We start from the raw sequence: 27,733 nt of genomic DNA on the forward strand, positions 1-27,733 counted from the left end.
CTTGTTCTTGATACTCCATGATAATTTTAATAGAAAATACCTCGTTTTTAAAAGCCTGCAGTATCTGAAGAAAGCAACGCGTGCATGCACTTCGACAGTATTATGCGTACTGGCACTCAAGATGGCGGCTTTTGCAAAAGTCACCACGCAACTTAGCGTCGTTTGCAAGTTAATACAAACTTAGCGATTTTTGAAAGTGGACTGCCGATCAACATAACGACTTTTGCAAAAGTATTGAGATTTCAATCCCATTTTATTCTTATCATAGCGAGTTTTAACACAGTATATTAAATGCTGACGTTAATATTTTAAATCCTTAACCGATTGGCGCCATTGGATAAAAAATGTTTTTTTTTTAACATAACGTGGTTTGCAAGTGGACTACTCAGATATACTATTATACATAGAGTAGCATTTTTTACAAGATGGACTTTTTATAGTATAGTACGGCCATAAAAACAGTTTGAGAGGCAAAGCAAGCGCGCCGCGATAGATCTTGACTGGGCCTAGGTTCATATTTAGGTACGCCATGTTAGCTAATATCCAGTGGCGTGCATAGAGGGTATTTACGCATGTATTTATGGTATGCACAGGGTAAACAGATTATATAAAATTATAAAAATCTCAGTACGAGTTATAAAAAGCCCACCCTTACGTTTTTATAACTTTTACTGGATTAACATAACTCATGTTATGTCATCTGCATACCCTGTGCATACCTTCTATGCACGCCACTGCTATAATACCTACGGATATTAGTAGTTCATTATACAAGTATTTTATTATGGTAAGCTGGAATTTTAACCCTGTGTCAGCGAGGATAAACGATCGACGCACCCAATTACACAATCAGACTGGAGAATCAGCCTCCAGACTATACAAGGTTTGCTTTGGTCTTGTACATAATTTATAATGGATTTCTGTTCTTGAGGCAATACGTTTTATCATCTTATCATTGAGAGATAAAAGTAAAGTTCTCATATAACACGGAAAAAATAAGAAATTAGAATAGTTATACATATTATATTGATAATCACATATGATTGTAAATGATCTCTTTGAAATACCAACGCAATAAATGAAAAAATTCTAATGTGCCTAATTAACATAAATATTTTATTTTATAATAATAGGTACATTACAATACATTTTCTTTTTCATATAAAATTTTATCTTCACTGATTATTTCCACAAGTAGATTTTATGATGTTTTCAATTGATGTTTTTATGAGTATTTCGATTATGAGGTACTGTCATTACGAAATTACAAATGCGAAAAATATATCTCCACGACGTATCTATAGCATAATTCGCTAGGTACTCATATTTTTTTATTTATAATCAGTATTTGCACATCACTTGACACTGGCCTCTATTATGGACCGTATAAGTGTTACTTCAATTGCGATCTCTACCAGACAACCTAAGGGTTAGGACAACATGCGCCAGAAAAATGGGTGTTGTAAAAATAACATAACACGACCCAGCGTAGTGTTCATATCCATTTTGATATCAAAACAAACTATCAATCACAATTATTTGTAACGTTTAAATTATCGTTAAAAATTACTCAAGGTTCTGTTTGCATAGGTTTTTGTGCAATAAAATACGCAGTACTGAAAGTATGTCGACTTAATGTCGACGCTTATTGGGCATTTTTTTGGATTTTACGGAAAATTTCATACATACGAAGTATGAAACAAAAAGGTTTCATTCTAGTAAATTGAAAATAAAAAAATTGACTGGTGCCATTTTTGATTTAAAAAAAAAATTACCATATCTACTTATGGACTACGAAAAAGACCATGGTCATTTTACTTTCGTTATAGTATAAAATATATTGTAAGTAAACGGTTCCAAAGATTTCGATATATTACGATGCTTGAATTATCGTGCGTTTTGCAGACTTTATAAAGAACATTATGGTCTAAATGGAAATTTTGGTATGTACCTTATCACTAGATAGTAATGCTGATTTAATTCCTTATGTACTTTAAACACATTAAGAACTTCTTTATATTTCTGACAGTTTAAAAATAATTGTAGCAAATTGATTTCTTGGGAAAAAACGTTATTGCATAAAATTTTTGACCTACGTTTTTGGTCTTGGTTTTGGAATGTGAAGGTCGTAGTCTACCACGCTGGCCAAGTGCGGATTGGTAGACTACGTCCTTTCATATCGTGTGCCAATTGCACGATTTTGATAACTGTTGTAATATGAAATCTTTGTTACCCATTTTATTCCTATAGTTCCTTTATACTATAACTTAGGTGATCCAACTATAGGTTCTCCTGCTATTTCCTGCCTGTAATTAAGTATAAATCTTTTTCTTGTAGAAGGCTGACTTTACAAACGCTTAAAAGTCACAGAATATAGACGTTTCTATAAATTAAATCTTAGATAACTGCTAGGTTTCTACCGATTGAAAAGTCAGCCCTAAAGATTTTAATATTATATACATTTTTAGAGATCTTTTATAACTCTTTATCTACCTACATTTAAATTTTTTAATGTGTAGATACGAATTCTCTTATTTTTAAAACACTGAATTTATTTACAGCCTTTACGAATTAAGTAGGATATATTTTCAAGAACTCGATTGCAAGTTTAGTTAGGTAATTATTGTTTTTGGTTACATTTTGTTTAAAAATAATAATTGCAGGTGCATTTTTGATCGATATATCAGTTTTTACGCAAAAATCACAAATAAATGATTTATTACAATTACTTAACTATTATAAGTAAATAGGTTATATTGTACTTACTATTTGTAAGCGTAAAATTAGTTTAAGTAAATACTTATAGCATGTATTTTTTTACTAATACGAAATATGATTCTCAAATATAACTTTTAATACTGGACGGACTATAAACGTATTTTGACATGAACTCGATACTTAAATCTCATTTTATTAGTTAAGTTAGTAGTAAGTATTCTTATTAACACATTAACGAAATAGGCCCACCTTTTTCAAGTAGATTTAATATTTTTTTGGATAAAGCAGGTGCTATTTTATTGGACTGACTCATCAAGAATATATATATATTATGTAAGATACCACTGCATTCAAAGCAATACAATTTTTTCCATCGTTATTTTTAAATTGCATGGCGATAGCGTCCCAAGGCTATTATGTTCTCTAAAATTAATAAAACTTTTATAATGTTATCTATGAAATACCTACAGCTTACGGTGAGCAAAACACTTTTTTTTATGAACTCCAGTACTGAATCCAGATTCATTATTTAATTGAGTATTAATAAATCCTCAAAGCGTATAATGTTAGTGTCATCAAATTAATACCCTCGTGCAAGCATTAATTTTTTGTATTTTTCTATTTCTAAGAGCTCAGGCATATAAGTCTAAAATTCTAAAGTTTGTCTATTCAACAGTCTTCCAACAGAAAAGAACTTGCTCGTATCGTGCGCCCTAAGTGAAGCTGAAGTTATAAGCCTTTACAAAAGTTACGTGTTAAGCTAAGTAGATTAGTACCTATTTTTGTACAAACAATCGAACTTAGTTAAAATACTTTGTACTTAATTAAATAATTTATTTATCCCAACTAAAACTACATAATTATAATCAACTTTTATATTTTAGTGTTTTCCCAGTGAAAATAATAATATGGTTGAACTTTTAGTTTTTTTAACATATTTTAATGGTGAAATCGGTAAAAAGTCTTAAATCTGTTGCATTGACATGGATGTTGAACTGTTGCGTCTGCGGCCCTATTCCGTAGCTTTTTCATCAAGTAGCAAAAGCTGTCTCATATCTATAAACAAAATTTATATGACAGCGACGGTTGTATGCAGAAAACATCTGCCTCCTCCACAGTTAGTAAATAGGGCAAGGGGATTAACAGGGTAGAACTGTGGTTTTCATTTCAACCACATCTGCAAATTGCAATAATTCTAAAGCTCTTTTTAATATATTAACTTGCTACGTAAACAAACACATAATATGTCATAGTTGGTATCATTACTAAATCTCACTCGTGTAATACTCATTAATTATCAAAATGGCTGAATACTCTAGTCTTATACTGCTTTTGCATTTTATGCAGACTTCTTGATATCTAAGTTAAAGGTACTCCCTATTAACATAGCTCATCTCAAAGTTCAGTAGCGATAAAAATGTCTTGCAGTTAAATGGGTATTTCAAATTATTCAGGTAGGTTAGTGTACACCTTTTGTAAAATACATGTACTATATTTTTTAAGGTTTACTGTATTTAGGACGCCAAACGTTTATCGAATGAAAATACGCCATATTTTAGATAATAAGTTCATAATATTCATTATAATTCTCTGTTGCAACAATGAAATGAATTTGTGAAACCTTTTGTACATATTGATTTAGGTAACTACTATACGTTCGGAAAAATAAATGTTTCTCACTGAATTTTCGTGTTTTAATTTCCCATTTTGAATTCATATTTTTAACAATGGGTCGACAAAGTACCTTACTACTAATACTTAAAACTTAAATCAACCCACAAATTAAATATAAGACACGTAATATTATCATTTAATTTTTTTTATTCCACTCTACTGCAATTTCACCATCGGTTTGTACGCAACATCACAACGGAGCACTCAATCGGCACGTTTTCGGTATCGTGGTAACTAGCCCCGGCCAAAGCCTTCCACCAGAAAATATAATAAATATAGGTATATATAATAATACTAGCGGACCCCAGCGCCATCTGTCAGGCTGATTTGTGAATCTAAACCATCCAGGGTGCCCCCAAAACGCATACCAAAAAATTCATTCAAATCGGTCCAGCCGTTTAGGAAGAGTTCAGTGACATACACACGCACACAAGAAATATATATAGAAAGATGTATATATTCAGTATGAGCAGAGCTTTTTGAGTAGTAGTATAGCTTTTTGTGACAAAGCTCGTCCAGGGAAGTACTTCCGCCGCTAAGGACAAACCAAGAAAGAACATAGAAACAAAAGGCTAAGCGGATGACCCACATCATGGTAAGTGGAAAACATCGCCTAAAAACAAACCAATACTTAGCAGGGCCCTGTGTCTACAAACCTGAGGCGTAGGTGTTAAGCCCATGTGATTGTAATTACACCAGCAATCACGACCTTCAGACCGGAATACAGCATTACAACAATGTTGTTTTGCGGCAGCTTTCGAAGGAGCGGGGTTGGACTAATATCGAGAAATTTAATAAGACCCAATACCTGATAATCATGGTTTACGTAAGCTGTAGTTGGACATGGTAATCAATATACCAACGAGGCACGTTACACGATAAATCAGTATACCTATATATGTTTTAAAAATGCTTGAGATAAATACCTACTGTAGTTTAATCGAAGCTGTGATAGCCTAGTGGCTTCGGCCTTCCTTTCTGGGGTACCGAGTTCGATCCCTGATTCGCAACTTGCAACTTAGAGTCCTGTGCGTTTTTAATAAAAGCAGTTTAAATATCACATGACTGGAGCTCCATAACGTTCACAGCAAAACAAATAAATATCTCTACCATTAATAGTAAGGAAAACATCGTGAGGAAATACGACAGTAGTCCGTAAAAGGCTTGATGAGGCGTCAAAGGCGTGTGAAGTCTACCAATGCGAACTTGGCCAGAACGGTGGACTACGGCCGTTAAGGCCTACTCAATTTTGAGAGCAGACTTGTAACCTGTAATGGGCCGGTATTGAGTTGATAATAATATGAAGATGAAGATTATGCAGTAACATAAAATACACCTAAGTACCTACTGGTTACATTACACATACAATATATACAAATATATGTCCTAGTTTGTTTGTCTAACTTCGGTTTAAAAAAAAATCCTAGAGTTGTTTGGATGCGTAGGGTTGGGTTACCTGAAAAAACTTATGATTCTAGATGCTAGATGGCGTTATCGAAAAGGTAGGTTCAATTTAAAGACAAATAAAATCTTAGGAAACAGGGATCCTTCACCCTAATATTATGGAGACTCCTAAATGTTATGATCAAATAAACAATTTTAGAATTGTTTAACACATCCCTTTGTACCTAAAACTGTCCAAAATTATTGATTTTCCACTTGGTCCTTCTGCGCAGATGCGGCATTTCATTCAATGGCAAGTTGACAGAATCAAAGGTTATAATTGAACTCCTATTTTTAAGATACTTTACTGAACTAGTAAATACTGGACCCAGAACTACTAATTTTTCAAAATCGTGATTCCTTTGTGTCATAAGTGTTCAAGTTTAATACAAAAATGGGCAATACGCAGACAGGTGAAAAGCCTTCCAAAACCGGAAAATCGCCTGCGAAAGGAAAACATTTCATAAGGAACCTTAATAGGAAAAGTTCTGGGAAGGAGAGCAAAAAGCATGGGCGCAAAAAGAGCATCGGCAAGCGAGAGATCACTGATAGGGAACTTGATAAAACATCAGAATCTGATAACAATGAAACTATTGAGGCGTCGGATAACGATACGGTCGAGTGCGTGTTCAAAACATCGTCGGCAAGGGACAAGCGGGGCGTGGATAGAGCGAGTGTGCATTCGGAGGTAACGGTGACCAGGTGCGAGGCGCAGCGCGCGGAGCGGCGGTCACCGACCCGCGAGCGCGACCAGTTGCCCGCCGCCGCCGCCGCATCGCCCGCAGACCCATCCTCCTCCGACTCAGTGTTCACGGATCCCTTAACGCCGCTCGCCGTCGAGCTCAACCAGTGCTACTACTCCGCGGAAAGCGACAGTGCGCACGACGAACCCCCGCACTCCCTGACACTGGCGCAAAACGATGCGCCCGCGCACATCTCGGCTCTGACGGCCAACGGCACCTGTTGTCCGCCAGCTACAGAAATGCCACACGATGACACCTTTTCTCCGATCTCAGGCGATGTCATGGAAAAAGAAGTAAAAAGTGACGTATTCGATGACACTAGTGATAGACATGAGAACGAAAAGATTATGGGGGCAATTATATCCAAGTCAAAAGACGATTCCCTGGATCTTAAAGACAATGAGTGTAACCACGAATTTCTGGATAACCGGCTAAAACCGTGTCCGGGACAAACTGCCTTCACTATCTCCAGACATCGAAAAGTTGAACTGCCACCTGTTGCCGCCGAGAGCTCTCTTAATATACTGGATAACGGTAAATACTATAATTGATTATATTACCGCAAATAATATATTAAATAGTTTTTTTTCGTTCGCTGGAAATAATACATGAAATTGTATTAGTTAGATTATCTGCAAAATAGAAAACAATCGATCTTGTTATCTCAAAGTAGTTCCTAGAGTCTTTTATCTCCCATGTCAATCAAAACAAGTTTATCTTAAGGTGTCATTAAATGATATTCAATATTTATTTCAAACCTATAAGAAGTTCTAGTAAACTAGATTTCGAGCTTCTTAATTGTTATAAACAAGAAAATCGGATGTTATTAAGCTAATTTAGAATACAACGGTAAATTAAAATTTAAATGGTCTCTTGGTCGGTAGTGAATTATTTCGCCCGAAAAATCGCTGGCGCTTTTCAAGTAAAATTTACACTTTCATCGACAGAACTAGACCGATTTCTTCATCGTTATAGTTCGAAGGACAGTTTTATGGAAAATTTGGAAAATGCGAAAAAACATAACACAGCTCTTCTATGAAATTAATTCATTTCTTTACTTGTAGTAAATAAGTAGGTACTTTTGCTTGAGGTTGTTTGAAGTTTTCCTTTTTTCGTAGAGTGTACAGTAGGTAGGTATACATTTGTAGAAAGGAAATTCAAATACAAAACATTTATGGAACCTTACTAAGTGTTGTTCCATATATTACATGTTTTGTAAAAAAAGTATTTTCCTGGTAAAATTTAAATGCTGAAATATTTAGGTTTACGTTTTTTTTTATCCATTCCATTTAAATGAATAGATAATATTATACTCGCATACATATGTGCAGGAGTGGCTAGTTTGTTATTCTTGCGCCCATTTATGCGCTTCGGTAAACGAGGCAATTTGATGAAACTATTAAAGCTATCTCTGGGAAGTTAATATATATAATACACTAAAGCACTTTGCCTATGACGTCTGGAAGACGCTATGTGGCGTTAAGACCAACAAGTAGTATCATCTATATACCATGTTCTAATATATTCTAAGGCTGCCCGCACACATTTAATATTCAACATTTATATTGACAAATTTGTATTACCAATACTTGAACTCTTCAATACCACACGCACACAATCAACATTATTGACGTGTTTGCGGACAGCCATTTGTTTAGTGATAGTTTGATCTGCGGTGTAGGTTCAATAAAATTGTACCTATAGACAATTTATTCATTATTTATCTGAGAATGAGGAAGACCTTAGGAAAATTAGGGCCAAAATACATACGCAAGACAATATTACTTCTAATTTGTCGTACAATATTTCAGAGGCCGACCGACGTCACTCCAGTGTTAGTGACACACCTATGTCTGACTCCAACGTACTCCGCAAAGTTGCATCTCTCACTCTCGACAAGCATACGGAGTCGAAAGTGGTGCGTCCAAAGTTTGTGCCCGAGAAGTTGGATTTTCAACTGTATGAAAAATTCGAAGGTTTGTTCAATTGCAATGGTTGCTAGCTGTGTAGTAAAGTCGTCGAAATTTAAGTGCAATTTTGTTGTTCCGTGATCCATAGAACGAGAGGAGATCTGAACTCCAAGAATAAAGGTAAGTACCTACATAACTGTGGTCACGATCCTCTGTGTTCACTCAGAATAATAGGTAGAGCGGTGGTAACCTCGTTGATAACACTTCGGCCTCTCTTTTGCGGGGACCAATTTCGATTCCCCGCCCGCAACTGTTTTTGGAGTTTAAATTTATAGCTTTAAAATTTAAACTATTAATCATAGCTAGAATGGTAAAGTAAAACATTGTGAAGAAACATTGAGAAAATTAAGAAAATTGAGAAAATTTTCTCAAAGGCGTATGAAGGCTAACAATCCGCACTTGACCAACCTGGTAAACTACGGCCTAAACCTTTCTCATTCTGAGAGGAAACTCGTGTTCTGTAGTGGGCCGGTAAAGGGTCGATGATTATGATATGATAATTGTTCCAGAACAAGCTCTGACGAAGCGCAGTCATTTCTATTAGATTTTTTTACGCCTCTGTACAAACAACAAGCTAAAACCAAAAATGCGATATTCCATAAATTTATCAGTATCGATAGCTGACGGCACGTCCTAAGAATTTCAGGTTTTTTATTCAACTACAAACTCATTACACTTAATCGCTTAGCGGCACGTCTATGTCGGTGGGTGGTAACAAATCACAGCTGAAGCCTCCCACCTGGGAAGACAAGAGAAAATTCAGAAATCATTAATTTCAAAATTTCGGGGATCGAACTCCGGGACTCGCGCGTAAATCCTTGCGCTCACCGTTGCACCAAGAAAGTTCTGGAAGGAAGTTCCTGGTATCCAGGTTCCTGGAAAGACCTGGTATATAGATATAGATAATACAAATATGACGGTTTGATCATTCAAAATAAAAGACGATGTTTAGAATACTGTTACTGTTTAGAATTCGCGCAAACATTGGTTAATTTGAAAACTTATAATAAAATATTATTTTAAAATACTCTGTGACTCTGTCAAAATAGTCCATGTTTGAATATATTTTTATTGTTCTGTGGTTCAAAAGTCCGTTCGTTGGATTAGTGTCGCCTGATTTAACGTTTAACTTGCCTTAAATTCTGAAATACACAACTTTTATCGCGAATACAGAACTTTGAAGTATAACTCAATTATGGATTAGCTAGGAAGGTATTAACATCTTTATTAATTGTTGTTTTATGACATAGGTATAACATACGCAAAACAACGCATATAAATTTCCTTATTTGCCAAATAGGTTCCTGCTTACATTGTTACTTAAGCTTTTTGCCTAGAAGTGTAGAAAGTAGAAATTGAAGTCCGTAACCGTTAAATAGGTAGTGAATACTGAACAGGTAATTTAAACTCATAGGCAATATGATAATATGGATACTTAACTAGGTACCTGGTTTTCATTGCGTCCATAAGTTTTGAACGTGAAATCTGGTGATTTTGCTGTTTTGAATTGAGATAAGTAGATTTATGTCTAAATCTACTTTTCTCTCTTTTAGTACAGTTAAAATTACAGAATTTACAGATTAGCTTATTTGAGTAGGTATGTAAGTACCCAGGAGGTATGTAACCCACCCAAGTAAAAAAAATGATTGGAAATACGACAAAATATTATTTCATTAATTTTTTTTTTTAATATACCTACGTTTTTATTTTAACTTTTTTACCTTTTTTGTAATATATATAATCATATATATTAAAATCATTCAGAAAATATATTTTGATTATTGATAAGGAATAAAAAGTAAGTTTCATAAGTTGCTGTTTTTGCTCTAATCTTTCACATAAAACGTAATTATTCTATCATTTTCTCGCTATAAAAGAGTGAAAAACTCTATCCGTTTTTGGGTTGGCCGTCTAGTTTTTTAATTATCGATATTGAATTAAATGTTTGATGGTATCCGAAAATTCTATTTTTCCTTAAACTTGTTACACATGCCTACCTACCTGAAAGTCGGTTTGGTATTTGAAATACCAAATTATAGCTTAAGTTGTTTACACTATTTATTTTCCTGTGTGTCTTAACATGAAAAACTGCGTTAGATGGTCGAAGACCGGTTAACATAATTAATTTAAACGTTCACCGGGCGGAGATAAATCTTATTCAACTCGTATTTTAAGGAGATTGAAATAATTAGACGTACTTTTGATATGACGAGCACAAAGATAAGCCGCTTATCTTTAATTAAGTACCTAATCGGGGCTGGTAGCGTTAACGGCTAGCCTTTATCAAACTAAAATCATTTTGCATCAGTAGAGATAAAGACGCGACCGTGTCCGTGGGCATAACTACGTGACTTAAGAGGTTCCCAAATTTTGTGCTTCCTGCAAAATGCAGCTATCAAGCAATAGAGTAAATTTTGCTACTTCCATCGCACAGTATAACTACGTTCAATTATTATGTAACAATAGGCCCACAAGAAAACGTATTATAGATATTGTGACCATCCTAGGCCTTCATACTGATGACAAAGCGCGTTTCGGTGGTGTAAAAAAAACTTATATATCCCATGATAAACGTAAACAATCGCCAAATAGAAGTGCCCTAGTGTTGTGTGTGGTTAAAAAGTTACAGTTCAATATAAACAATACAAAGTGCTGGTTTAAATTGTATTTAACTTTATGGGGCGAATACGTAAATATTGAGGTCGAATGGAATATAAGAACACGAACTATGAGACTCTTGTTAAACAGTAAAGAAAAGAGGAAAACAATGTGGAGAATAAATGTTTCAAAAGACGTGCGTGAATTTAAAATACTTGATCAAAGTAAGTTACACACATTCATAACCCGTCCATGAGTTTCGTCCATTTACTGCGAAACAGGTAAACACTGACTTAAAGATTAGACGGTAGAGTTTGTACCTACTGATGATCTGACATGATTGTCATTAAGGCGCCTTTGTTGTTAGGTATATAAATGTTTTCTGCTTACAGCAGCAGCTGCTTAGCAGTCATGAACTTCGATACCTATGACTTTACGTGCTTGTCACTGAGCATTTGCATCCATGTGATACATAAATTCGTTTCAATTAACGCGCGGTACGAATGTCATATGCCCAGCTTTACCTACGTTTGCGCGACTTAACGTAATTCAACACGTTGGCCGCTGAAAACACAACGTTTGTGTTTTAAAACCACGTAACGCGTGTGCGGCTCGAACACGCTAGGCGTGTTAAAATAAATGTACCTACAAGGATGCGGCCGAACACGCTGGGCGTGTTTTTTCGGCGTTCTGCGAGTGCGGCAAACATAAACGCTGTGTTGTTTAAATAAACTGTTAGAGCGGCCTTTACGCAACAAGTGTTTTATACGTTACCGCAAGTACGTTTTATTAAATATTAGTTAAACGTTAGCGCAATCACGTTTTATTATATATTAGACAATATACCTACTTAAAATTCGTTGTTTTGTGAGTTATCTAATCATTATACATGAGTGTAGATTTCTTAATAAGTCCCATGCCATCGAGAGAATCGACCATCACACGTAAAACTAACAAGTTCATATAAAAAAACATGTTTTCGACCGAATATTTGCAACAATAGTATAATACCATCGATCACAAAATATTTTATAGGGACGCGAAATAGATATTGATATCGATATAGGATCGTCGTCCTATATTTTAGCATACTCTACAATGTTTTTCTGCAATAAAGGTATCCGCAACATAAGTTTGACGTCTATTTGTATATTTTTTAATATTTGTACGCCTGAGTTCGCCTGCACTATTTTCATTGGTATCGGTATCGTCAATAATTTATTTTATAAATATCGGTTTGCATTCCATTATACAATACGATGCATCCGCATCCTTATTTTTTCTTATCGTCTTAAATAAACGTTATCGGTGCGGCCAGCGGTACCAATAAACTACTCAGGAATGAGTTACTATTGTTTCGAATTTAAAAGTAAATTTAACAATGGTTCTGGATATTTACTGGAAGGATTATTATATTTAAAATGCATATTATTTTAAAATTTGCTTCTTTGTCGGCAATCCGCATTCTTATGTAAGTAGGTATTTAATACTGTTTTTTTACTTATTTATTTATCATGATTCGTAAATGACATTCACAAGTTACACACAGGTTAACGTTGCCGCGATTTTGAATATAGTAAAATAGTGTACCTACCAGATGTAAAGCCACTATATTTAAAGCTCTTTAGAAAATGATTATTTTTGAAAAAAAGAAACTCTGTGTTGACTACATTAAAGTTTTATTCTATTTTATCCAACAAAAAAATACAAAATAATATTCAAATGCGACAAGTGTTGGGTTTTCATGTTGTTCAATAAATAAATGAGAAAATACGAGTGATGTAATAACACACCTGTTGCGTAAAGGCCGCATAGCTGTCGCGATAAGTTTAAACACGCCGGGCGTGTGGGGCCGCATGCTCGTAGCGCCTGTTTCGAATACGCTTCACCAGTGCTGAAAACACGCCTAGCGTGTAATCCTGCCGCACTCGTGTACCGTATTTGTTAATGTTAGGCAGCAGTCAACGTGTCAAGCGACTCTTCTGCGATTTTTGGGGTGTTGTGTCAACGGTCTGGGGTCCAGCCCGTGAAGTCGGGACAGGGGGTCGAGCTCATTTTAAAGGGCTAACCTTGGCAAAGGAAATAGTTTGGATATTTAAAGGGGCAATGCTTGCAGCATTTTAAGCACTCGATGCATTGGTTTTGACGACGTGATACATTGTATTTTATATAATCGGGTACGTAGTAGGTTATATTTTAAATACTTGAAGTTTAATCTATATTGTAAAAATACAAAACTAGTTAGTTCTAGGGCCTGACTTTAATAAAAAAATATATTTTAACAACAGACAACAGTCAATGTATGTCGCCTTCCTCTTCTTCTTCTTCTGCTTGCGGCTCGGGTTCACCTGGACCTTGGTGTCCCGTCGACTGGTTACGATCTATTGTAACGCCATTGTCTTAATCTCCCAGCAAGTATTGGTTGCCGCCAGCGGCGGCTGATGCTGCTGGCTTTTACCGCTGGCCTTGTCGCACTAAAACATTATGTTTTTCTAACCTTCGTATTTTTAGTTTACTTTTAAATCATATAGTTATAATAATTACGATCCAAGTTTTTGTTCCCATTCTTTATTTGATCACTAACCCGACATTATTTCACTAGTTATTTACTTAGTCTGCACTAAATAATGCCACATAGGTAGCCACCACACTGAGCAAGTGCGGTTTTGTAGACTTCACACGGCTTTTTAGAACATTATAGAGAAACTCTTAGACTGGATGCCTAAGATTTTCTCTATAACGTTTCCTCACGATGTTTTCCTTCACCGTAAAGTCATTAATATAATATATGAATACATTAACCTCTAAATACATTATTTCATTACATATTTTTAAATGTAAGTTAAACTTAATTAACTTAACATGTTTAAGTTTGTATCAGAAATGCCTATGTTTTTTTTCTGCCGAAATAATATTTCGGTACAGGTAATTCAATTTCATCGAATAATAGCCATTAAATTTACTTGTGGCAACTTGGTCCTGTACAGCAGACAATAATAATGTCATTTTAGAATTTGACAAATGACAATGACATTTGTCAAAAATTCAGAAACAAACTTTCGTCAGAGTATACTTATTATACATATTATTCATTGGCGAAATACCTTGTGCCCAGTTGGCACAGACAAAAGCCATAAACAAGAATTGAATTGAATTACTTATTATGTTTTTTCGGTTTTCATTTCAGTTTCCAGTTTGTTTTAAAAATTTAGGATTTTTATTTACCAATTGTGTTGCAGATGTTAGTTATTTACCAACATGCCTTGAGTAACTGTAAACCTACTCTAGTTTATATTCAAGTCTAAGTAAACGTGAATTAAATATTTGCTACTTTTGGTTGGTATTCTATGTGATATCTACTCATTATGAATTTCAGGACAGATGCTTCTAAATTGGTTTCTTTCATCAATATCTGAAGACACTCACTTAAAACACTCGTTAAGTTGTCAGGATCTGAAAACCCTTGGTGTTCAATATTGCACTCACCTCCTGGCAGCTGGAGTGCTACAACAAATTTCTGATAAGGATGCACCAACTGAAAACATTTTTAAGGTAACTGTTTACACATTAAATTTTGTCTGCTATTAAAAAAAAAAATATTTAGAATCCTTGTACTTTTATTTCTGAGTTAAGACAGAGTTATCATTATAATTTTTAATGCAAAGCAAATAGGTTTACAATAATCAAAAAGATTACTATCTGAAAAAGTTGAGATGCTACCGTACTAAGTTAAGATTTTAAGAGTTGTACATGCATGCTAAAGTTTGATTTAAACAATATGTAAGGTTTCTTAGAAAGGACAAAATAGTCCACAGAAGCTTGCACCTGTCCTTTATTCATGTTGCTGCTTAGGCAATAAGGTAGCAGACTGCCCTGAAGGATTTATCTGTCAATCTGAAAAAATAAAGATGAAGCCTTGACCTCCCAGACCTTATCTATATACTCAGTTCAACAGGACCTGAGAGGTTATGGCTCTCCAGCTGTGATAGCCAGATAGGGTTCAAGTCCAGTAAAATATAATGTACTTAATAAATATACATATAATAAAACCTTAGAAACATAAAGAAAGGAATATGTAATATTCTATATAATTCAAACTTATAAAAATTCTGTGCTTTTTAGTGAACGAAGATCTTTTGTGTAAATATTTTAATAACTACATTATTTTATTTCAGCCTAACCTAATGTATTATTGGTCTCACATGGAGTTGCCAGCCTCCCAACCTGTTACACCTGGGAAATTAGATACAACTTCATGGCCTCCTGAAAAAGAAACAAATGCACTAACAAAGCAAAACCAAGATGGTTACATTTGTAATATAGAAAATGAATTCACAGATGAAATTAGTGATCTAGTGAAAGCCAAATTTGTAATAACAGAACTAAAAAGAAAACTATTAGAGTTAGAAAGTCAACTAGAAGATTACAAGACCAATACTCTATCCAGCTTAAATAATAGAAATTTGCTAAATTCTGAAAGCTTATCATGTAATAACAAAACAGATTTAGTTAGTAAAGAGGTACAAACATGCAATGGTAATGAAATCAATAGGCTGGCTAATATACCTGTGATACACACATCTAAGGATGAGATTAAATCTATAGGATTAAGTAGGTTAATTTACAAACACGATTTAGTTGATAAAGATATAGAAGGGAAACCTGAACAAAGATCTGAAAAAATAGAAAATTATTGTAAATTAAATAAAAGTCGAGATTCCAACAAGTCTTATTGGAAAGATGAGTTACCTGATAACATAACAAATGAGAATAAAATAAAAGGTAACAGAGGAACAGAAATCTTAAGTATGAATCTTAAAAATTATAATCAACATATGACATATTTTAATGAGCAAAATCTTGAATGTCAAAGCTCTTCTGATTCTTTTCTAAGTACAACAACTGAGTTATTGAGTGACAAAAGTAATAAATGCACAGATATATTCGGACAAGATAAAGATGTAAAAAATATTACAAATTCTATAATTTCTACAGCTTCTGCTCAAGTACTATTTAACAGAAATGATATGAACGCATTTGCTGTTGCAACCAGTCAATCTTCATCCAATTTACCAACTATACAATCAACAACAGAAGTGGTTCCTTCTTTAAAGTTATCAGAAGGAGAATCATGTTTACCCAGATTGAGAAATGAGCAGCTCTCAGACAATGACTCATGTCAACCCCCACCACCACTGCCTGGAATGTCACCATCACCACCTCCTATGCCTGGAACAAATAGTACTAACAATTCTATTATACCACTAGAAAAAGCAAAATCTAATCGAGATTTTGAGTCAAAAATGGAATCTGCTTCAATAAATCAATCAGAAAACAAATCTAATTCAGATGAGATTAAATCCAGACCAAAATCTTTTGTTGAACCAGTAGTTTCATTGCAAGAAAAGAAACAATCCTCTTTTCTGTCTGATGATAAACATCCTCAATCTCCCATGCCAGTTGCAGAAACTTCATTATCTAGACCAATACCACCAACAATGCTAGAGATAGGTCCTCCATTGCCAGGCATGGGTCCTCCACCTCCTCCAATGCCAAGCATTGGTCCTCCACCTCCACCAATGCCAGGAATTGGACCTTCACCTCCACCAATGCCAGAAATGGGACCTCCACCTCCACCAATGCCAGGAATTGGACCTTCACCTCCACCAATGCCAGAAATGGGACCTCCACCTCCACCAATGCCAGGAATTGGACCTTCACCTCCACCAATGCCAGAAATGGGACCTCCACCTCCACCAATGCTAGGAATGGTACCTCCACCTCCTCCAATGCCAGGCATGGGTCCTCCACCTCCACCTATGCCAGGCATGGGTCCTCCACCTCCTCCAATGCCAAGCATGGGTCTTCCACCTCCTCCAATGCCAGGCATGGGTCCCCCACCTCCTCCTCCAATGCCAGGAATGGGTCCTCCTCCTCCACCATTGCCAGGCATGGGACCTCCACCTCCACCATTGCCAGGAATGGGCCCCCCACCACCGTCAATGTCAGGCATAGGACCACCCCCGCCTCCTATGACGGGATTTGGACCACCTCCTCCCCCAATACCTGGCGTACCTGCCCCACCATCAATAGCTGCTAGTCATACAGGGCCTGCACCGTTTCCAGCACCTCCCGCCGGAGGATGGAATATGCAAAGAGCTAGTAAGTTAAATGTTTATTTCATATATTTTGGTTTAGATTGCATTTATAAAGAAGCTGTTATTTCGTTTTAGCTCTACGGAAGCCTCCAATAAAGCCATCAGCGCCTATGAGACCTTTGTATTGGACTCGAATTTTGGCAGCACCGTTACCGCCTACCTGTCAGGGTGAGGCAGAATCGTCAAAATTGAAACCATTGTGGTTAGAAATCGAAGAAGCCAGAATAGAAAACATAGACGAATTCACGGAAATGTTCTCGCGACAAGTCGTTAAAGCCCCCGTAAAGAAAAAAGTCGAAGTGAAGACTAAAATTCAGCCAATAAAAATCTTAGATAGCAAACGATCTCAAAATGTTGGTATACTAGCCCAAAGCTTGCACGTTGAATTTTCGGAGATCGAAAACGCAATATACAATTTCGATACGTCTGTCGTAAGTTTAGAAGCATTGCAACAAATTTATGAATTGGTATGTTATTATTATTTATCCATCTATGTATATCTAGACTTACTATTAATAAAATGGAAAGGTTTTTTTAATGCTATCCTCTGGAACTACCAGTCATTATTTAATTTTTTTTTAAAATAATTGCCCAATTCTTCGCGCACATTTTTTAAAATTTTACCACTTAGTTCTTGTAATAGCAGATGAAAGTTTGTTTAAAAGTTCCAAGCGATATTATATGTAATATTAAATATTTACTGTCGAAGAAGAAAACTAGTATTTAGTTTTTACATATTCAGGATTTATTAATAATACATTTTTTTTATCGTGAAGAACGCGTTTTTAATCGTGAGTTGGACCATGAAAAAATTTTTAGAAATTTGATAGCCCAATTTATAAGGAAGGCTATAGGCTATATTACTATATTATACTATATTTTAATTAACGCTATGACACTTACGAAAAGGGCAATGGGCGAGTGATGCGGGACAGGGTCGGTCGTTGAATAAAAGTTTGTATGGGAAAAAAATAGTGAACTGAAATTGTATGCAGACGAATTCGGGGGAATCGATAGTATACTATAATATAGCTTTAATTAAAAATATCTACCTAGATAAGATATGGGATCAATACATGAAAAGGGTTGACGAACATTAATAACAATCTTCAAACGTTTGTAAGTCACGTAGGACGATCGTGCTGTATTATGTGAGTCGGTATTTAAGATGCAACGTATATATTGCAGACCTCAGATGCGGGCATAGAGAGTATGCACAGGGTATGCAGATGGAATAAAATAAAGAAAATCTCCAGTAACAGTTATAAATACTTAAGGGTAGATTTTTTTTATAACTCTTACAAAGCCTATCCTCAAGTATTTTATAACTCGTACTGGAGGTTTTCTTCATTTTATATCATCTGCATACCCTGTGCATACCCTCTATGCACGCCACTGTAAAAAGCCTACCCTTAAGTATTTATAACTCGTACTGGTGATTTTCTTCATTTTATATCATCTGCATACCCTGTGCATACCCTTTATGCACGCCACTGGCTTTTTACTGTTAGACCTCTCTGGCGCCGTGGTGAGCGCTTTGGTATTTTTAAGTGGGAGGTCCCGGGCTCTATCCCCGGCATTGTGATAATTTTTAAATTCTGCATTTGCTATGGTCTGGAGGGAGGATTCGCCCGTGGCTAGATACCACTACACAAAGACGTGCCGCCAAGCGATTTAGCTTTCCGATGCAGTGTCGCGTAGAAAACGATTATGAGTATGGGTGTAATATAACCACCATCCCTAACAGGTTAGCCCGTTAACATTATAGACTGCATCATCACATACCGTGCAGTTGCTGACAACGGCTAGCTGAGGAATAAACAACAATAAAATAAATAAGTCAGGTTTTATCCTGCTTGTTTGGATTGTTGGGTGATTTTTGTCTTTTAACAGTTTTATTTTTACAATCTAATTCACTCCTATATTAAAAAGGGATGGAACGGCACTCGCTATTCGATAAGTTGGCTATCCCATGCCCCCATTTCGAACATTTATGTGACTTTATCTAAAAATAAATAAATGCACCGAAATTTCATAAAAAATACAAACAAGGATTAAATGCTTACATTTATATGTGCAAAAACGTTAGGGAATAATGAAATATTAGTCGCTATATTGATGCGTTGGCTATCGCAATGTTAATTAGCCAAACATGAATAAGTGACATAAAGCCAAAACATTCACCAATATCTGATTTTTTTTATATTATAGGGGATGGAACAGCACCCATTTATTTTGTCCATACCCTTTATCATCTTCATCACATGAACCCTTTACCGGCCCACTACAGAGCACGGGTCTCCTATAATGAGTAGAGGTTTTAAGGCCGTAGTCCACCACGCTGGCCCAGTGCGGATTTGTGGACAACACACACTTTGAGAATATTATTTAGAACCCTCAGGCATGCAGGTTTCCTCACGATGTTTGCCGTTGAAGCAAGTGATATTTTAATTACTTAAAACGCACATATCTTAGAAAAGTTAGAGGTGCGAGCTGGGATTCGAACTCGGTCCCCCGAAAGTGTACCAGGTGAAGAATAATAGGTACACTAACCAAAAAATAAATGAGTAGTTTTTCTCAGGTTTATTTGAGCTCGATACCCTCTTCGGGCGTCTGCGGCTCGGCACATTAAGAGGTCTCTCAGCTTATTAATTCTGGAGTATACTATATACTATATACTAATACTCCAGAATCCTTTTTTTCTTGAATATTTTTGTATACTTATTGTTTTATGGTTTAACTACCAACAAACAGGTTTATAGGAAACTTTGGTTGACCTTACGTTTATCTCTTACAGCGAGCTACTTCAGAAGAATTAATGCACATAAAGGAACATTTAGCTAACAAACCTGATATCCCATTGGATAAGCCGGAGGCATTCTTACATGATCTGTCGGGAATACATCATTTTGCGGAGAGGATATCCTGTTTTACATTCCAAGCGGAGTTCGATGATTCTGTTAATACAATAATGCACAAATTGGATAACTTGAAACATACTTGTGAGGTAACTGCAACTGGAATTAAAAAAATTGTCTAAAATCCAAAAACAGATTATACTTAGGTTCTTGATTTTTGAAGTCTCTTTCTTCATTCAAATTTAACTTCAATTGTCATAAATTTATTTTAAAAATCGTGATATGTTTGGTTATTGGGTGGCAATTCAAAAAGAAGGAAGAATCATCATCAATAGCCTATAACAAAAAGCCCACTGCTGGACTAGAGGCCTCTCCCGACGGGAGGCCTTGCCCATTATCACGTTTTTATTTTATTTTGCAGTTATAATTGACCGACCAAGATTTCCCACCTGATGGTATAAGTTGAAAACCTTCTCCTATATAAACAGAGCAACACTTCGCAGGGCAAATCCTAAAAGTGTCGTGTGTCAATCAATCTGAGGCGTAGGTTTTAAGCCTTTAATTACACCAGAGAAGCTCCGTTACAAAAAGCTCTACCACTATATAACTTTTCCAGGAGTCTGGAGTGAATGTTCAGAGAGACTAACTGATTTTGGAATTAAAAGGGTATTAATACCATATTTATCACTTTGAACTGAAAGATGGTGATTATTCTACCAACAGATAGTCGGTCTGTAATAAAAAAATATGTCAAACAAGTCTGGGTTCGAAATCTAAAGTTATGATAAATGTTTAGGACCTGTGAATTCCTTCCCATGATAACATATGCCAACTGGTTTAATAATTAAACTTTTTTGTTACAGTTCCTCATAACTAATGAATCTCTGAAGCATTTATTTTCAATAATTTTGGCGATCGGTAACTATATGAATGGTGGGAATGGACAAAGAGGCCAAGCCGACGGTTTTGGACTGGAGATACTCTCTAAACTGAAAGATGTTAAGGTAAGCAATATGAAATAGATAACAACTCTGAAATTTGAAATAGATACGTTTTTCTTAGTTAAAAAAAAGTTGGGAGTAAATAAAAAATACATTGTTCTAACATTGTTAAGTATTTCTGTTGCTTTTTTTATAATTATTAATGTATACAGATATTTCTTCCAAGTGTAGGACAGTTACATAAATATATATAACTAAATTTAATTTAATTATATTCATTTATGTATGTTATTGCAAAGACTTGAATGCCTTATAGGCAAGAGGGAATTGGCATTTTTAGGCGAGCACCCCCCAAATTAGACTTCATCATTGGTCTCATCATTGGATTGCCGATAATCAGGCACGATTATCGGCAAACGTAACCCTATCAAGCAAGAAAAAATCGCTAGTCGTTTTAAGACTGATAAAAAAGAAAAAAATAATAGAGACGTAGCTTTGGGAGAAACGTTGGTTCTTATATACATAAAAAAATGTACCAATAAAAAAAAACTAAGTTTTGAAACTTAGTTTTTTTATGCGCTTACTAAAATTCCTATCTGGTCATCTTGCCGCAATCTCAAGATGCAATGATAAGGGTGCCAAGTATGATATTTTCTGCTGACGTTCACTTATTCTATCGCGTGGGAGTTAACTACGAGTTGTAGAGAGACAGAGTGCCATCTAGTGAAAATACCGTTTCCCTGTTTTGTAAATTGATGATGCTTTTTCGACAATATAAATGAAATAAAAAAATTTATGCAGGCACTTCATGCATATGTTTCATAATTGGAATGGTATGGTGATATCATTGCCAACTTAAACCTAAACCTACCGGGGTTCCTAAAGCACCGTGGTCTCAGAAGAGCCCACAACAAACTCAACCGGGTATTTTTTTGTTATCACCATCTCACAGTAAATTAATATTAAACTATGAAGTTAGAGAAATTCACACCCAAGCTTTTTTATCTTTTAATCCTTAACATTATAATAGGATTTTTATGTAAGCTTACATTTACATTTTATATAACTTTGTTATTGAGAGACATCTCAAAGATTTAATTTGGTAATTTGTTATAAAATAATATTCAATTGCCCTTGAATTAATTAGCAAGTAGTGTAGCCTTGTAATCGTAGTTCACTTTCACGCGATCGAATATTTAAAAGTAGGTAGAAAATCACAATAGCCACCCAGCCATTGATTGTGTGCGTAGTCGAAGCAGTCGAACGTAACGCTCCTGCACTTCATCGTGCGCGCGTACATGAAGTCGCGCGGGGGCGTGTTGTCTGGCTCGTGCCCGCTACCCGTGCCCGAGCCCGGCGACGTGTTCCGCGCGGCCGCTATCGACTTCGCGGACGTCGCGGCGAGTCTCGCTACGCTTAGGAAAAATCTGGATGGTAAGAAAATCTTAATCATCATTTACCCTTTACCGGCCCACAGTGTAATTACAGACACATGAGACTGAACGCCTACGCCGAAAATTCATGGACACAGGGTGGCATGGTGCATGATGTGCTCTTGACATGCCTGGTGAAATGTTGCTCTGTTTATAGGCGATGGTAAAACCATCCAACCATTGGGTCAATTATAACTTTAAAAAAAAAACCCGTAGCAAACCAAACCCATTCAAGTTTATGTCACAGCCTGATGGATCTTACAGCTTATACTCTCATGTCTCTCTTAATCGTTTTTTCTCCTTCTAACTGACAACCTAGTTTTTTATTTGCAAGTTCTGACAGTCTCTAAGTGGGTCTACAATATTACATTAATATTTTTTTTGTTTAGTTTTATAAGAGTTATTGTTGTCCATTAATTGTCCACTGTTGATTGTCCATTAAATAAACCCATAAACGACGAAGCTATCACGTTACAGCGATAGCCTGGCGATTAGGACTTTCTTTCTTTCGAGGGGACAAAGTTAAATTCCCAGCGCCTGTAACTTTCGGAGTTATGTTATAAGCAATTAAATATCACTTAATTTAACGGTGAATAAAAATATCCTGAGGAAACCTTAGATTTTTTCATAACCGGCACTTGGCAAGCGCGGTGAATCACGGCCTAAATCATTCTCATTCTAAGACCCCTGTCCTGTAGAGGGCCGAACCGGTTAGGCTGTGGTCCGCCAAGCTGCTTGGTAGACACACATCTTAAAAAAATTACGGACTACTGACATTTTTCTGGCAAATATTTTTACTTCACTTTTAAAGCAAGTGATATTCAATTGCTTGAATTAGAAGTGCACGACTCCGAAAAGTTAGTGCGTGCCTGAGATCGTGCTCGGATTCCTGTGCTCTCTAGGCTATCACTGCTGGAAACAGCTAAGAGGTATAAAGGTTTTAAAAAATAAACTTTATATAATCATTGCAAGTACGCAATCGTATACTAGTTTTAGCTTAGTCCTTTGTGTATTGAATTCTTAGGTTCAATTAAGTTTTTTATTTTAGATTGCACACATAAAATGGAGAAAGTGATAGAGGGCGATGCCTCACATAATGGTGATGAAAATGCAAGTGGTGAAAGTACGAATGCGAGTGGTGAAAGTACGAAGAGACTCGACGTATTTAAAGATAAGATGACTACATTCCTAAACGCAGCTGAAGAAAAACTGAAGACTGAAAATGAGAACATGTGCGAGTGTCGAAGCAAATTTATTGCAACTGTGAAGTTCTACCAGTATTCACCGAGAAACGGAAAAATTGAAGACTGTGAGCCAAAGGAATTCTTTTCACTGTGGACTTCGTTTTGTACCGATTTCAAAGATATATTTAAAAAAGAGGAACAAATTGCTATAAAAGAAAAGTAAGTGCATATAATATTATGACAAACGCTACGATATATTAGCTGCTGCGTTATTATGTAAAAGAAAATGAAGTCTAAGAAAGGCTTACTAAATTATATTTTTTTTTAATTCTGAATTATGTCCTTTTTGATTGCCAATTTTCAATTTTCAATCGACGTTACTTAAAAAGTTAGACTTTCATCCCCAATCAAATTAGTGTGTTCAAACAAATAAAAAAAAAACACTTCAACATTATGATAAGCATAGTTTACAATTTTAGGAATATGATGTTTGTTTTTATTTCAGTCTGTTGTTTGTCAGAATGAACTAATTTCGGCCTATACAGTTTTATCATAGTTCTGAAAACGTACGGTCTACTGCTAGTTATGAATTGCAATTTTATCGACATTTTGTTTTGTTTCAGACTTAAAGAAACTAAAAAGCTTCAATGTGAGAGAAAAGCGAATACACAGCCCAAAAAAGAAGGTGGACTGAAAGCACGGTTGCAGAAGTTATCCAGTACTAGAAAATGAATAGTGGATTCGAATAGTTGGCAGTGTTTTGCAATAACTTGAATAAAATATGCTTTGAAATGGCAAATAAGACGGTAAAAGTGCATTAAGGCGCTTTGCAAACATACACTTTTGTGTATCATGTGTTGCTTAAAAACTGCCTTTGAACATTTTACTATAATACAACACATACAAAATTTTTCCCTGTCAAAGCAACTACACAATAAATGCCCTGTGCTGATAACAAAAAGTGTCTAGGTTTGCGCAGCATATAACGGTACATGCAAACTTAAGCTAAATATTGCTGCAAAATAATTATAATTTTGGTTTTAACGCTTTGTCATTGTCATGTCAAAATGTTTTGTATTAAACCAGAATAATCTGACCTTTTAATTAAAATTCATACGTTTTTATACAAAACAAAAATTTGAGAAACATCCTACTTCTCACTTGTATAATAGTGGTAAAATTATTTTGATTCTTATGATTTGGACATGAACAATTCTATCTTCAATCTGGTATTAAAGAAATAATCGTTCATGATCAACATCAAAATATTTGTATCATGTATTATAATCGATACAAATATTTTATGTGTTTTATTTATCTGGGACAGCTTAAGCGTAATCCCAAAACCACATAAACAATAATATCTGCGGAAGCATTAACAAATAATTTATGCCAATTGAATTACATTTCCATACTGTCACAGATAAATGAAATGCTGGTGCTATTTGCTTCGTTCTACAGTTGTCCCTATAAAAACTCACTGGCTGTTAAAAAGTACAGCATATCTCGTATGTCAGAGATGATATCTGCAGAAGAACCAAAAACATTTACAAAAACCGTACAGACATTGCTGTAGAAGTTGTTAAGCTAAAGAAAGTGACGCTGGGGTCCCAAGGTATTGGAGTGAGCGGTGTGTGGGTATTGATCGACAGGGAATCATAGAGTTGCTCAACAAAAGTTACACAGAAAAAGTTTGGAATTATCAATGTCCAGCAGTGTAATATCCATTGGTCAAAATGGAAATAATCATGATTATACATCCAAATTAGCACCACTATTAAGATTCCTATTTTCAGGGTAAGATGGCTGTGGAACATTATAATAATAAATGTTCATTCAGCACAAAACTACCAGTGATAAATGATAAATAAATAAATCTACAACACTCCTAAATTATTAACAATGTGTAACATAATACTTTGCTCAAGCAGTAAGTTTTTGCTTGCTAATATGGGTACTTTGTGGTATCTGGAACAATTTCAAAAATCTTATTACAAAATAAAAAAATAAGTTCATAATATAAAAGGGCATTAAACTACACATTATGCTAAATTTTTGTAACTGATATATTCATTGAAATAAAATACCTATATCATTGTGTTTCTATAAAAATACAGTCTAAGTACATCGAAACCAAAATCATTCCAGCAAACACTCAGGTGTTAAATAGATATAAGTTGTGTTAAATTAATAATTGTTATCATTCATCGATTAACATACACAATGTGTAGTCTTTAATAATGTACCTGATCTATTGTTTTAATGAAACAGTTAATTTAAAATACATTGTATCTTATTGTTTACAATAATTATTATAACTATGCGAATGGTGCTTATGTCTTGATTAAGTTTTGTAATATAAAGTAGATAGTAACATAATACATTTCTTTTAACAGTAAGAGTTATGTTTTATTCTTATACGTAATCTAAGCATTTTTCTTGCCAAATCCTTTTAAACTTCTTTTCTAGTTTTCTTGTATCTAATGATCCATCCAGTTTCAGCAGAGTCATTTTTAAAGCTTGCCACTGCATAAAACTTAAGTGACCAGTAAGGGATATGTCATTTGATTTGTTTCTAAATTCCTCTTCATTTTCTATAAATTTTAATAGTGAATCTCTATTTGTCACATTTTCAATTGCATGATTTTCTTTAATTTTTGATACTGCAGGATTGGTCACAGTAGATGGTAAATTCATCATAGTTTTAAAAGTCTCTCTAGATATTGCAACACCTTCATCATATTTTTCATTTGATACAATCTCAGATTGAACATCTTGTTTTGGCAAAACTATTTGTATTTCAGTCTCATCATCACTGTCCGTATTCTTATTAATGTTATTTACATATTTCAATAGGTTTTCACTTACATCACCCTCCTCATCTTCAACCATAATTACTGACTCTACATTGACATTGAGTTTTTGGGACCATTCAAGTCTTCCTGCTTGGTTTATGTTTTTTAGATTGATCCATTCCTCTAAATCTACAGGCAACTGGTATTCTTTTGGTAAGAAATCTAATCCCTTATATGGTAAATGTTTCAGAAAAGGGTACAGTTGGTTGTACCAGTTACAAGAGTGCTGTAATAAAACTAACACCATAGACCATATTCGACAGAGTAATGCATATGGCATTAGACACATCCAATGACTCTCGCCTAGTTTAATTCTATTCAAATAAAAAATAGCTGCCTGTTTAGAACATACTGTTATTCTGTACATCAACTTTGAAAATGTGACAATTTTCACTAAAATATACTGCAACATTTGTCTTGTAGGTAAGTAGGGCTCGACTTCATTATTTGCAGGTAATACATCAATAAAGTTTTGAACATCTTTCAACAACGTTAGAGACAAATATTTCCGAAGAGCTGTATAAACTTTTTTAAAGTTCCTATAGCCAATGTCGTTGCGGAATTTTTTATCGAATTTATATAAAAATCGGGAAAATATAGCGCTTTCCTTATGAAGCGGTGACTGCTTAGATAACACCCGTATTATGGTATTGCAACCACTTTTAAGTTCTTTTATACCTGTGAAAAGTATAAGTTAGATCAAACGGAGGCTAGTAAGTTCAAACTACAGAATATTTGGAATACTTACTAAAATTAATTTGGCACGGTGATGTATTTATTGGAGGTGGTAAAACTGATTTATCATTCCAAGGCTCTAACATTCTTAATTTTTCAGTAATATAATTAAAAATTTACGAAAATTAACACAACCTATGATAACATACAAGTCGGATGCACAGAGAAGTAAATAAATAGTCGGATGTCACTGTCATTGGTCAGCACAGATGAAATTACGTTTTTGTCAGTGTGTCCCACAGATTTTGAAGGGTGAGCATTTTTCCACGGTCTGTAGCGAAACTACGAATCCTTATATTAATAACACAGAATTAAGAACATGCGGAATCCGTATTCGGCCATTATTGTATGCAGTGCATACAACAGTGCATAAAAAATGAGAGTTCAAAGAAAGAGTTAAATGAGAGTTCTCCATAATGTACA

The 27,733-nt window shown here is 35.1% G+C and overlaps 2 protein-coding genes and 1 long non-coding RNA gene across 4 annotated transcripts; 1 reads left to right on the forward strand and 2 right to left on the reverse strand.

Annotated features, from left to right (window-relative positions):
- Nucleotides 1-6,201: 6,201 nt before the first annotated feature.
- On the forward strand, nucleotides 6,202-26,119 carry LOC120627209 (formin-2). Of its 2 annotated transcripts, XM_039895082.1 has the most exons (10): nucleotides 6,202-7,112; nucleotides 8,390-8,554; nucleotides 14,523-14,698; nucleotides 15,322-17,308; nucleotides 17,380-17,771; nucleotides 20,102-20,311; nucleotides 21,026-21,166; nucleotides 22,354-22,537; nucleotides 23,585-23,939; nucleotides 24,344-26,119. In XM_039895082.1, the coding sequence occupies exons 1-10, from the start codon at nucleotides 6,230-6,232 to the stop codon at nucleotides 24,450-24,452; spliced, it is 4,602 nt and encodes a 1,533-aa protein (XP_039751016.1). In that variant the 5' UTR covers nucleotides 6,202-6,229; the 3' UTR covers nucleotides 24,453-26,119. The 2 variants fall into 2 exon arrangements, with proteins under 2 accessions (XP_039751016.1, XP_039751017.1); XM_039895083.1 differs by lacking the exons at nucleotides 6,202-7,112; nucleotides 8,390-8,554 and adding an exon at nucleotides 10,872-11,370.
- On the reverse strand, nucleotides 13,422-15,030 carry LOC120627211. Its single transcript, XR_005658900.1, has 3 exons — nucleotides 14,972-15,030; nucleotides 14,633-14,681; nucleotides 13,422-13,620 (listed from the first exon to the last, which is right to left on the reverse strand). It is a non-coding gene; the product is annotated as an uncharacterized LOC120627211 (long non-coding RNA).
- LOC120627210 lies at nucleotides 25,732-27,460 on the reverse strand. Its single transcript, XM_039895084.1, has 2 exons — nucleotides 27,324-27,460; nucleotides 25,732-27,253 (listed from the first exon to the last, which is right to left on the reverse strand). The coding sequence occupies exons 1-2, from the start codon at nucleotides 27,394-27,396 to the stop codon at nucleotides 26,136-26,138; spliced, it is 1,191 nt and encodes a 396-aa protein (XP_039751018.1). The 5' UTR covers nucleotides 27,397-27,460; the 3' UTR covers nucleotides 25,732-26,135.
- Between the last annotated feature and the right edge of the window lie 273 nt (nucleotides 27,461-27,733).

The sequence above is a fragment of the Pararge aegeria genome, chromosome 11 (assembly GCF_905163445.1).
Source record: "Pararge aegeria chromosome 11, ilParAegt1.1, whole genome shotgun sequence".
Lineage (NCBI taxonomy): Eukaryota > Metazoa > Arthropoda > Insecta > Lepidoptera > Nymphalidae > Pararge > Pararge aegeria.